Source organism: Carcharodon carcharias, chromosome 34 (genome assembly GCF_017639515.1).
Source record: "Carcharodon carcharias isolate sCarCar2 chromosome 34, sCarCar2.pri, whole genome shotgun sequence".
NCBI classification, from domain to species: Eukaryota; Metazoa; Chordata; class Chondrichthyes; order Lamniformes; family Lamnidae; genus Carcharodon; species Carcharodon carcharias.
The window spans coordinates 23,735,333-23,748,900 of NC_054500.1; the positions used below are offsets into that span (position 1 = coordinate 23,735,333).

Genomic DNA, 13,568 nt, shown 5'->3' on the forward strand with positions numbered 1-13,568 from the left:
TGCGGAGGCTGGTGGGGTGATAAGTGAGGACAAGGGGGACCCTATCATGTTTCTGGGAGGGAGGAGAAGGCGTGAGGGCGGATGCGCGGGAGATGGGCCGGACCCTGTCAACGACCGTGGGTGGAAAATCTCGGTTAAGGAAGAAGGAGGACATGTCAGAGGAACTGTTTTTGAAGGTAGCATCATCGGAACAGATGCGACGGAGGCGAAGGAACTGAGAGAATGGGATGGAGTCCTTACAGGAAGCGGGGTGTGAGGAGCTGTAGTCAAGGTAGCTGTGGGAGTTGGTGGGTTTGTAATGGATATTGGTGGACAGTGTATCACCAGAGATTGAAACAGAGAGGTCAAGGAAGGGAAGGGAAGTGTCAGAGATGGACCTTTCTCTCTCTCTCTCTCTCTCTGTCCTCCCCCCCACCCCAAACACCTTAAACCGGCTTATATTTCAACTCTTTCTTGGACTCGAACTCAAGTTCTGTCTTAGGGTCATGAGTACTCGAAACGTCAACTCTTTTCTTCTCCGCCGATGCTGCCAGACCTGCTGAGTTTTTCCAGGTAATTCTGTTTTTGTTATGAAAATTTCAGAACTGACATATAAATTTTGCTGGATTAAGGGTTATAGAACCAAGGCAGCTAGATGGAGTTAAGATACAGATATAATTGGGTGACAGAACAGACACAAGGGACTGAATGGCCTCCTGTTCCTGAAAGGTGAGATACATGAGGAATTTATTTATTTATTTAATGAATGTAAATCCCTGAAGCCAAGCGATAGCTTCCTCATTTGCTGAGTTTCAGGTGATGTGTCCACCGCTTAGCCTGTCGAGGGGTCACTCCTCAGTAATGTGCAGTTTGTGTCTCTCCACAAGTGCATAAGGAGTTTGTACCAAGGCCCCAGCAGTGGAGGTTGGCTGCACAGTGGCCCTGGCCTGTCCTGTACCTGTTTAGCAAGGAGCACTCTCGCTGCTCAAAGCCTGCCATTCGTCAGATGGGATTTGTCACAAGGAACTTGTGTTAGTGACTTCCCGTGTTTCCCATTCTTTGATCCAAAGGATGTTTGCTCACAGGTCTTGATCAGGAAGGGCGTTCTATATGGGGTGCTGAGATGGAACATGGGCAAATTAGTGAACGAGGTGGTTCTAATCTTTAGGGTATTGAAAGCCTGTAGATTGTAAGGGGGAAAGTGTACACACTCTCTCTCCCCCAAACTGGGTATTCAACAGTCAATATCCCAGAGTTTGTCAAGTGTATTGTTCCAGGCTGTTTCTACCAGGACCTTGTTTCAACATAGCTCCTATTTATGGTGACAACGCCTCTTTAAAGCTGGAACACTTATCACTGGGGATAAAAAACAGGCTGTGATTGGAAAGGAATGTGGAGAACAATGGGAGGAAACTGGATTGATGGATTAACTCACTCACTCTATGCTGCTGTGATATAACCTGCTGCTGCTAGCTTCTGAACTCAGAGCTCCGCCAAACTCCAATAAGACTGACCCTTCACACTGACTTTATTAAGAATTCAAAAGAAAGTCTTACATTTCTACAGCATCTTTCACAACCTCCGTGCAGCCCAAAGCATTGTTACAACCAATATAAGTGCTTTTGAAAGGCAGTCAGTGTCGTACTGAAGGAAACATGGCAACCAATTTGCAATCAGAAAGCTCCCGCAAACAGCGATGTGATGTTGACTGAAGGATAAATATTGTCCCCTTGACACCGGGGAGAACTCCCCCTGCTCTTTGAATAGTGTTGCGGGATCTTTAACATCCGCCTGATGGGGTAGAAAGGGCCTCAGTTTAACGTCTCATTTGAGAGATGTCGCCTCTGACAGAGCAGCACTGGGAGTGTGAGCTTTGATTTTTATGGCCAAGTCTCTGGGTCTTGAACCCACAGCCTTCTGATTCAGAGGTGAGAGTGCTACTCACTGCAACACAGTTGACACCATCAGAGCTTATTGTGCTCAGGCAACTGAAGGCACAGCCATCAGTTAAGTGGAGCTATTAAAATCAGGGGCGTGAAAAAGGCCATAGTTCGAATGATAACCAATCAGCGGTTAATTGAGAGATAAACATTGGTTCCCAGTACACTGGGGTGATCGGCCTAGCTCCTCTTTGTAATAGTGTTGTGGGGATACCAACTGAGTTGGCCTCAGTTTAACGTCTGTTCCAAAAGACCATACCATCAGGTGTTGGAATTGAACCACACAGAGCAGACAGCTCCAACTGCCAGTCCCTGCTGTGTTGAGCGTCTCAACTCAGACACCCTTTGGATCCCGGAATTAAGGAGGTGGGGGGTGGGGGGGGCGGTTTGGGGCCAGGGAATTAGCTGGTATTCCTACAGCTGATGACTACAGGGATCTCAGCTCTGATGCCCTCGGAATTGAATCTCCTTGAGCCGTTTGTTTCAAGGCTCGCACTCGGCAGGGCACTGCCAACATTCAGGAAACTGGAACTCAGCATCATCGGGGGAGACACCCAGAGGAGACAAAAGAGAAGGTTTCAGACAAGGAAAAGCAAATTATTGTAAGACCAGAGTGGCTGATTTACTGCTTTAATCACAATTATACAGGAGAACTCAAATATTGAAATAAAACGAAATGTCTGATCAGACAGGACAAATAGTGAGTAAAAACCACATAAAACAATGACAGAACCACAGTGTTTATCAGTCTGTGTACAGTGAGTGAAACATGAACCATTATATTGCTGATAATATATTTTAACTGAGAGTATATGGTAAACTCAAACTTTAACTCACAACAGAGTGCATAGGTAGACTTCCTGCAAGTTCTAGATTAATTAAAATCACTTCAAACCATACTTAAATTTCTTTCTTTGTTTCTATCACTCCATCCTTTTGATACCCACCTCCATACAGAAGGTGTAGCATTGATTTCTCCACCAGTTTAGGGTCACGGGGAGTGTTTGAAACAAATAGCATAGAAGTATTTAAGGGAAAGCTAGACAACTATATGAAGGAGAAGGGAATAGAGGGTTCCGGTGGTAGACTTAGATGAGGAAACATGGGAGGAGGCTCAAGTGGAGCATAAACACTGGCATGGACTAGTTGGGCTGAATGGTCTGTTTCTCTGCCATGCAACCTATGTAATCCTATAAACCCTTCAGGATTATCTGGGAGGCTTCAGGGATTGAAGATTAATCTCCAAGACAAGCCAATCCCTGGAGCAAAAGCACAGAAGAATTAAGGAGAAATATTCTCTTTCAGCGCATGTTTATTTGTTATAAAAATGTCAGAGATACACTTCCCAAAGGGTCCATACTCCTTCAGAGAGTCCCAAAGAGTTAATATTCCCCAAACCTATCCCAGAGAGTCAATTTAACACAGAGATAAAAACAAAAAAACTGCGGATGCTGGAAATTCAAAATAAAACCAGAATTACCTGGAAAAACTCAGCAGGTCTGGCAGCATCGGCGGAGAGGGTCATGAGGACTCGAAACATCAACTCTTTTCTTCTCCGCCGATGCTGCCAGACCTGCTGAGTTTTTCCAGGTAATTCTGTTTTCGTCCAGAGAGTCAATATTCCATCCTATATGACATGTACAATCATCTTTCATCCTTTTGAATGCAGACAGAGCGAAGGCTCTGTTTTTGGAGATTGCTTTACAAGCTCTTCACCAATGTTCCCTCTAAGCTGCAAGGTCACATAGCAACCGGGAAATCCCCACACAGGCTGTGCACAGGTCACCCCTTTAAGTTCTCGTGTGCTACAGCGTACCAACAAAATTAAAGGAGACATGCGCTTAAACAAATAACCCAGGCACTCCAAAAACAATTCGAGAGTATGTTGGGTCTGCACCCCAGTTGTCTTCAGACAGTTTGGGTTATTATTTGCTTCATGTGATACTTTTATCCCTCAGGTAAAATAACCAAGAGGATTTTGACCAAAATACTTCATTTCTGGAGAAAAGGGACTGAATGATGTGAGACGACAGGAGTGAATCAGCATTCATATTCCAACAAAGTCTTTATTTCTCATCTCTCTGGCCTGTTACAGATCTTAGTTGATCTGCAGTGCTTGCTGACTTCATTTTTTCTATTTTCTTTGAATAACTTTCACATATTAATTTTGAAATTGTTGGAGGTGAGGGGAAAAAAACCCAGCAAAAATAAGGTCAAAGCAAAATACTGTGGGTGGTGGAAATCTGAATTAAAAACAAAGCGCTGGGAAAACTCAGCAGCTCTGGCAGAGCCTGTGGAGAGAGAAAACGAGATGTGTGCAATTGAGCAATGAAGAGATCATTCGCCTTGAGGGAAGACAGGTTACCAATGGCGGGAACATGGGGAAGGAACAGGGGCATCAATTAATGAAACCTCCAGGAGTACATCCGACTCAGAGGTGGTTTCCCTAACCTACTATCATAGGGTGTGCCATAGGCAATTTCCTGATAACATGCACTTCTAGGCAATCGTCAGGTTTGTGCGAAGGTACAGAATCCACACCCCTCCCCTCAAAAACACAGCAGAGTTAAAACCGCTTGGAATGGAATATGATGTATCAGGTCATTGCAGTGAGCCGATACACTCAGATTGCCAGTTCGTTCGAGCGTGAGTTTCAAGCGTCATTTCGACAACACATGAGAGGAGCCGATTTTATGAATTAGCACGGTGATATTTCAGGAGTAAGAGATCAGAGGTCCTGCAGGGATCACTACACATTAATATTTAGAATGAACTCCGCACCTGGGTTCTCAATCTCTGCTCCTGACACCCCACTCCCCTCAGAGTAAGCAGTGTTAATCCATAAAATCTACACACACGCATATATATATATAAAAAAAAGTTTAAATGTATAAAATTTCCATAACACTCTTTATATACATCAGCTGGTTGGCTAGAAGGAACATACTTTGCATTTAAGGGAGAGATTTAATGGCAGACAAAGTGGAGAGGCGTGAGGAGACTGATCCATGGTGATAGAGGACTGAGCTTAGTCAATGCAGGAAAAACCAGGCTCCTCAGCTTTGGGAGAAGGTGACTGACAGAAGTATCTAAGTCACAGGAGTGAACAAGTTATTAAACAGCTAATGTTGGCCACTACCTCAAGGCAAGTTGAGATACTGGAATAAGGCCACAGGGATAGGAATGATTCAAGCTCATGTCACAAAGAGTCATCGGCACTTGGAATGGTCTTTGACTGAGGTAAAGTCCTTAGCTTTACTTGGGGCCATTAGATGTTGTGATGGGATATATACCTTAGTGTGAATTTTTTCTTTGCGAAGGGTAGGTGTGAGGTGTTCCAGCCCTGATACACACAGTAAAGTAAGCTGGATTGCTTTCTGATTAGTTCCTGCAAATTCTGAGGCAATTGAAAAAGCGTGACAGATTTTTTGGTGACACTGTGACATGAGCTAAAGAAAATAACTGATGCATGAAAAACAGCAGGAATAATGGACGAGTGAAACTATATTGCGGGGAAAGAACAGTTTCAGTCCCTGAAACACTCGCCTTGCACCAAAAGAAAATGTACATTTCAACCCAGCTGGTAAAGCATTTAAGCAACGGTGTGCAACTCTGCAAAAGAAGATATTGAGTCTATGAACCTGGAGACAGTTGGGATCAGTACCAATTCTGAATAAATCAGAGGATGAATTCACTGACTAGCCAAATTAAATGTTTCTGCAGCCATTGATTCCTCCATCAGTTTGGTTTAGATAAGTAATCTCCCATTCCCCCTCTCCCTCCCCCCCCCTTACCCTTCACCACTCCCTCCTGTCTCCAGAGCATAGTCAGCTGCAATCAATGGGATTGTCAAACTCAGATTTAACACAATTGGCCCCAAGAGAGAACTGTGCTTCCTTCTTGCCCATTACTCAGCAGACCCCACTTGCCTCCTCTTTGAAGGAGGGACAAGGTAACCAGGTAACTCACTAGGAAGCCCATGCCCATCCAGCTTAACCTCAATGAGATGACTCGCCAAGGCAAACTCTTCATCATCCAGCATTCCATCCTTATCGACGTCTGAAAGTTTCCAGATCTTCCCGAGGACAGAGTTTGGCAGCTTGGTTGTGATCATCCAATTCTTGGCCTTGACTCCATTGATCTTGCCATCCGTTGGTGACAGATTGTAGAAAATTTCATCGTACTTTGGCTTGTCCTTTGTGACAACCCATTCATCTTCATCTGTTGCCTCAAAGGTTCCATCAATGATGCCTTCGATGAATGGCCCATTGGAGGTCCCATCAAATGCACCACCATGGACCATCTGTTCCAGCATCTCCATCTCCTCCTGTCTCACCAAAGGCATCAGCTTAGCAACATCAAACGTGAGCATGTGATCCAACTCCTCCATCAGCTTGGATTTGAGACTGGGGAACTTTGTGAAGTCATGGATTCTGAGCTGTTCCTGTACAGAAGGCACACATTTGTTTGGATTAGTGTGAGCCTCACTGAACATCCCTCTAGCCCCACCCCAAATCAATGCAATCTCGTTGTACTGTAGCACAGAAAGAGACATTACATTCTCCCAACTGAGGAGACTGATCTGTGGCAATAGTGGACTGAGCTTAGTCAATGCTGGAGAAACCAGGCCCCTCAGCTTTGGGAGAAGGTGACTGACAGAAGTATCTAAGTCATGGGAATGAAAAAGTTATTAAACAGCTAATGTTGGTCGCTACCTCAAGGCAATTTGTTGCAACCCTCACTGATGTCTTTCTTACCTCTAGACTTGAGGATTCCGATGTTAGTCTCTCACATTCTACTCTCCGTAAACTTGGGATCAACCAAAGCTCTACCACCCATCTTAATTCACACCCAAGTCCCATTCACCCATCACCCCTGGGCTCACTAACCCACACTGTCTCCCAGTCAAGCAATACCTCGATTTTAAAATTCTCACCCATCCAATCCTTCCATGGCCTCAGCCCTCCTGACCTCTGCAATCTCTTCCAGCTCTGGAACCCTCGGAGATATCCATGCTGTACCACCATTGACGGCCGTGCCTTCAGCTGCCTGGGTCCTAAGCTTTGGAATTCCCTTCCTAAACCTTCCCACCTCTCTGCCTCACTTCTCCATTAAGATGCTCCTTAAAACCCACCTCTTTAACCAAGCTTTTCACCATCCACCCTAATATCTCCTTAAGCGGCTGAGTGTCTAACTTTATAACACTTCTGCACAGTACCTTGGGACATTTTATTACTTTAAATTTGCTGTATAAATACAAGTTGTTTTAATGTTGCTTTTGACAAACCCAGATATAGGTCTAAGTTAGCACCAGGGCATTAGACAGCACCAGAGTTGGATATGCTAGTGCAGTGGCTACATTACTACACAAAGGTTATATAGAATGGTGATGGCTGCTTGACCTGGGCCAGGTACCAGATGAAGAAACAGCACCTGCAAAATGGATCCCCAACACGACTGAGATATTCCCGCTAAGCACAGTCAGAATTGGGAGCACTATAAAAAAGCAAAATACTGCAGATGCCAGAAATCTGAATTAAATGCAGAAACAGCTGGAAAAGTTCGGCAGGTCAGGCAGTGTCTGTGGAGAGAGAAATAGAGTTAACGTTTCTGACCACAACAGTTCTGATGTAGAGTCATCGACCTGTGAGTTGGAGTTAGAACGAGGGCTTTGTAATTGGCAAAGAGGTTTAGGATTAACTGGAGGATACAGATAATAGGGGGCAAAGGAATGGAGAGGCTCCTTTCACACATTTGACTTTTCTCATGTGTGGAGTGAAATGAGACTAACCTGCATTTTCTCACAATCTGGGAAGTCTCCAGGTGAAATGTGATGCTCCAGTTGGATGTTTCTGAATATTTCTCCCAGTCTTGAAATCAGCTGCTTCTTCTTATTTTCCTTCCTGAAGACCGAAGGCATTTCTTTCTTAAGGTAGCTCATGATGTACGCATGGACCTAGAGAAACGGATAATAATATCACATTAAAATAACTGCTGCCTGGGAACTCCTGCTATGCAAGAGGCCAGATTGACAGATGGATTGAGCATGTGGAAATGATTCAATCACACTCTGAATCCACCCCTCTAGAATCAAACTAGAGGGTCCCCCGGTGTTAAATCGAGCCAATCAGACGGCAGGATCATAATGTGGAATTGAGCCAATCGGGCAGTGAGATCAACAGTGTGAATTTAAGCCAATCAGATAAGAGAGACCCAGCAGTGTAGAATCGAACTAGGCAGAGTTATTCAGTGATCTATAACTCTGACATTGGAAAAACATTAGATCACTTCCCTCTTTGATTTGTGAAGATTGAACATGTAGCTGAAGAACTGACTGGTTCCTGCCTTATTCCTATTGGTCATTTGGAAATTTTCCCTGAACTGCCTCTGATTTGGGAATTGCCTGAGGTTTTAGCTGCAGGTGATTTACAGAGTCAGTGCCAAATGCCCTGGGTGATCATTCAAACTTACTCCTCCATTTCCTCTCAGTCACATTTCCTGCACCATCACGGTGAGAATGGTCCTGCCAACTGATTCCAAATTACAGATCAGATATGGACCTAGCATGGTGCAGAGATGGGAGAAGGGACATGGCACCAGGAAGAGGCCATTTGGCCCCACAAGCCTGTTCTGCCATTCAGATAGATCATTAGACCTCCGTTTGGCAGGTTTTGCTCCATATCCCTTGATGTCCTTTGTGCATCGCTACTTTCCATCAGTCCACCCTTGGCACATGTGTCTCCAGCTGCCTGGACCCTAAATTCTGGACTTCCCTACCTAAACCCCTCTACCTCCTCTCTCTCCCTTTAAGAGCACCTTTCAAACTTACCTCTTTGTCCAAGATGTTGGTCACCTACATTTTTCTTTATTCATTCACGGGATGTGGGCGTCACTAGGGGTGGGTAACATTTATTACCCACCCCTAGTTGCCCATGAGAAGGTGGTGGTGAGCTGCCTTCTTGAACTGCTGCGGTCCCTGTGGTGTAGGTACACCCACAGTGCTGTTAGGGTGGGAGTTCCAGGATTTTGACCCAGCGATAGTGAAGGAACGGCAATATATTTCCAAGTCAGGATGGTGAGTGACTTGGAGGGGAACTTCCAGCTGGTGATGTTCCCATCTATCTGCTGCCCTTGCCCTTCTAGGTGGTAGTGGTTGTGGGTTTGGAAGGTGCTGTCAAAGGAGCCTTGGTGAATTCCTACAGTGCATCTTGTAGATGGTACACACACTGCTGCTACTGTGCATCGGTGGTGGAGGGACTGAATGTTTGTGGATGTAGTGTAGATCAAGCGGGGCTGCTTTGTCCTGGACGGTGTTGAGCTTCTTGAGTGTTGTGGGAGCTGCACTCATCCAGCCAAGTGGAGAGTATTCCATCACACTCCTGACTTGTGCCTTGTAGATGGTGGACAGGCTTTGGGGAGTCAGGAGGTGAGTTACTCGTTGTATACAAACATATAAATTAGGAGCAGGAGTAGGTCACTCGGCCCCCCAAGTCTGCATTCAATAAGATCATGGCTGATTTGATTTTAACCTCAACTTCACATTCCCATCTACCCCCGATAACCTTTCACCCCTTGCTTATCAAGAATCTATCTAGCTCTGCCTTAAAGATATTCAAGGATAAAAACAAAAAAATAAAAACAAAAAAACTGGGGATGCTGGAAATCCAAAACAAAAACAGAATTACCTGGAAAAACTCAGCAGGTCTGGCAGCATCGGCGGAGAAGAAAAGAGTTGACGTTTCGAGTCCTCATGACCCTTCAAAAGAACTTCTGTTGAAGGGTCATGAGGATTCGAAACGTCAACTCTTTTCTTCTCCGCTGATGCTGCCAGACCTGCTGAGTTTTTCCAGGTAATTCTGTTTTTGTTTAAGATATTCAAGGACTCTGCCTGAATCACCTTTTGAGGAAGAGAATTCCAAAGTCTCACAACACTCCAAGAGAAAAAAAATTCCTCATCTCTGTCCTAAATGGGTGACCCCTTATTTTGAAATATTGACCCCGGTTTCTAGATTCTCCCACAAGAGGAAACATCCTCTCCACCTCCACCCTGTCAAGTTCCCTCAGGACCTTAAAGGTTTCAATCAAGTCGCCTCTCACTCTTCTAAACTCCAGTGGATACAAGCCTAACCTGTCCAGCCTTTCCTCATTAGACAACCCACCCATTCCTGGTATTAGTCTGGTAAACCTTCTCTGAACTGCTTCCAGTGCATTTATATCCTTCTTATTTAAAGACCAATACAGTACACAGTACTCCAGGTGTGGTATCATCAATGCCCTGTATACCTGAAGCATAACCTCTCTGTTGTTGTATTCAATTCCCCTTGCAATAAACAAGAACATCCTATTAGCTTTGCTAATTACTTGCTGTACCTGCATATTAACCTTTTGTGATTCATGCACCTGCTCTATTATCTCTATGTGACTTTGTATCAATCTAATTATCTACTAATAACCTGAGAAGTGTCTTCGGCTAAAGGCAAAATACTGCAGATGCTGGAAAACTGAAACAAAAACAAAAATTGCTGGAAAACCTCAGCAGGTCTGGCAGCCTCTGTGGAGAGAAAGTTTCCAGTCCGTATGGCTCGTCTTGAAGTGTGTCTTGGGGCTATTTTTTGAGCTGAATGGTGGTTGCAGATGTAGCTGACATGAATCGGAGCCAAGCGATCACCTGAACAAGTTTCACTCATCCAAGGAAGTCAGAGGAATTTTCCATTCCCCTCACTCCCGTCACAGTTTTTCCAGGGAATGACATGGTTCCCGATGGGATGAGGAAGACCCTCAAGGCATCACGATTGTTTGGGTCAGGCCAGATCTTTTCCTCTGAGTCTCAATACTGTCATTCCCAGTGTCAAACTCAGGCTATCCCACAAAATATAACAGGGCAACATACTCCTCCCAAATCCCAGAGCAACAACTCCAGGCAGCAAATGGGTGAGGTGATCGTTTGGATTCGAGCCAATCAGACAGTGGGTCATCAGGAAGTTCATATATCTATCAGGAAAGACTGACTGGACTGGGGCCCTTTAGAAAAAAGGATGGTCTGAGATTTCAGGCTAATGAAAAGGATTCCATAGGGTAAACGTAGAGAAGATGTTTCCACATGTCGGGGAGACCAGACTAGGGGCTGTCAAGATAATATAGCTACTAATAAATTCACGAGGGAAGGAGTAAGATAGATCTTGTGGTGCAGTGGGTAGTGTCCCTGCCTTGGAGTCAGAAGCTCTGGGTTCAAGTCCCACTCCGGGTCTTGATGGCCAAGGAAGGTGTGTATATGATGTGGTCAAATAGGTTGAGTATCAACCTGCAAATCCTCCCAACACACACCACTAAGAGTGGGAGATTCCTGGTCAGTCATACTTGATGTGAGTGGTGCCCCCTCAAACATAACCTTTATCTTCAGGCCTTATCCAGGGAAAAGAAATGTAAGAATGTGTGTAGTCTGCCTCATGAGTCACTAGATAAAGGAAGAATTCAGGAGAAACTTCTTTACCACAGAGAATGTGGAATCTGCTCCAACAGGGAGTGGTTGAAGTGAATAGTATAGATACATTTAAGGGGGAAGCTGGATAAACACATGAGGGACAAAGGAATAGAATGATAGGGTGAGATGATGGGAGGAGGTTCATGTGGAGCATAAACACCAACAAAGAGCAGATGGGCTAAATGGCCTGTTTCTGTGCTGTAAATACTGTGTAATTGTAATATAAATGAAGTTTAGTCATTGCACAGTGCAGAAAGCTGACAGAGAGGTCCAGCATCCAGGAGTTTGATGAAGAGCTATCAAGTGAGCTGTAAAACCCAAATAATATCAATCACAGTGGAGATGTCAAACACTAATAGTTTCAGGATGTTGGCTGTGAGGCATTGACATATCAGGAGCTTCCTCAGAGGGCAGAACTTCACAGACAATGCAGTGAGTGTAAATCAAAGCCCCAGAGGGATCCCAGAGATTCTGTGCTGCTTTCTTCAAAGTGTCTCTGCCTGTAACCAGGAAGCAGCCACCTCTGCCCATTTGTTCTTGAAACACCACAATAATCGTTTAATACTTCAACTCTTTCAGGCCTTTTCTGAAATAGTGTCAGAGAAACAATGGGTGGTGACATCACATGGTGTTTGTTCTCCTCTCTCCACAGCCCTAGTGACCAGCAGCCCACACCACAATGCTGCTTTAACATTCTTCAGAACTCTGCTACAGCAATTCACCTCAAGGATGCTCCCTGACAGTGCAGCACTCCCTTGGCATTGCCCCTCCATCAGTGCAGCATTCTATCAGTACTGACCCTCCAACAGTGCAGCACTCCCTCAGTGCTGACCCTCCGACAGTGCAGTGCTCCCTCAATACTGACCCTCCCACAGTGCAGCACTCCCTCAGTACTGACCCTCTGACAGTGCAGCACTCCCTCAGTACTGACCCTCTGACAGTGTAGCACTCCCTCAGTGCTGACCCTCTGACAGTGCAGCACTCCCTCAGTACTGACCCTCTGTCAGTGCAGCACTCCCTCATTACTGACCCTCTGACAGTGCAGCACTCCCTCAGTAATGACCCTCTGACAGTGCAGCACTCCCTCAGTACTGACCCTCTGACAGTGCAGCACTCCCTCAGTACTGACCCTCTGACAGTGCAGCACTCCCTCAATACTGACCCTCCGACAGTGCAGCACTCCCTCAGTACTGACCCTCTGACAGTGCAGCACTCCCTCAGTACTGACCCTCTGACAGTGCAGCACTCCCTCAGTACTGACCCTCTGACAGTGCAGCACTCCCTCAGTACTGACCCTCCAACAGTGCAGCACTCCCTCAGTACTGACCCTCTGACAGTGCAGCACTCCCTCAGTACTGACCCTCCAACAGTGTAGCACTCCCTCAGTGCTGACCCTCTGACAGTGCAGCATTCTATCAGTACTGACCCTCCAACAGTGTAGCACTCCCTCAGTGCTGACCCTCCGACAGTGCAGTGCTCCCTCAATACTGACCCTCCGACAGTGTAGCACTCCCTCAGTGCTGACCCTCTGACAGTGCAGTGCTCCCTCAGTACTGCGTTGGAGTGCCAGCATAGATACTGTGCTCCTGTCTTTAAGTGGGGCCTGAACTCACGACCTCCTGATGAGGAGCGACTGGGAGTAACGGTTGCTAAAAGCCCCACCCCAGCCCAGCTTTGCGGATTGCTGTGCACTGTTAAGAAGGCCCCGGCTTGTTCATGATTTGCAACTGAATCAGTTAACACCGACCCACTCAGAAAGAAGTCCAAACATGCCTTTGATTATATATCTGGCTCGTGCACAAAAATGTGGGAGTTCGATGGAGTTGTAACTGCTCCTTCCAGCTGGATCAGAATAACAGCAATGGACAGGGAGAGAAAGGTCCAGTATTATTGTGTCTGTTAGTTGCTGCATCATGTCCATGATATGACCCAAGCAACAATAACTTCCATCTATATAGCGCATTAACCCCGTAAAACATTCCACGAAGAACATTAGCAGACAAAATTTGACACTGAGCTACATAAGGAGATAATAGAACAAGCAGCCAGGACTTAGTCAATGAGGAGTTTTATGGAGTGTCTTAAAGGAGGAGAGAAGGAGGCGGAGAGGTTTAGGGAGGGAATTCCAGAGCTTAGGGCCCAGGCAGCTGAAGGCACGGCTGCCAATG

The 13,568-nt window shown here is 45.6% G+C and overlaps 1 protein-coding gene across 1 annotated transcript in view; it reads right to left on the minus strand.

Moving 5' to 3' along the window:
• Positions 1-2,535: 2,535 nt before the first annotated feature.
• The window catches only part of LOC121272545 (EH domain-containing protein 2-like), a 43,510-nt gene continuing 32,477 nt past the window's right edge, over positions 2,536-13,568 (minus strand). Inside the window, exons 4-5 of the mRNA XM_041179184.1 lie at positions 7,711-7,875; positions 2,536-6,363 (exon numbers count right to left, since the gene is read on the minus strand). Of these exons, the coding sequence (XP_041035118.1) occupies positions 5,827-6,363; positions 7,711-7,875 (702 nt within the window). The 3' untranslated portion in view covers positions 2,536-5,826. The remainder of the gene's footprint in view (positions 6,364-7,710; positions 7,876-13,568) is intronic.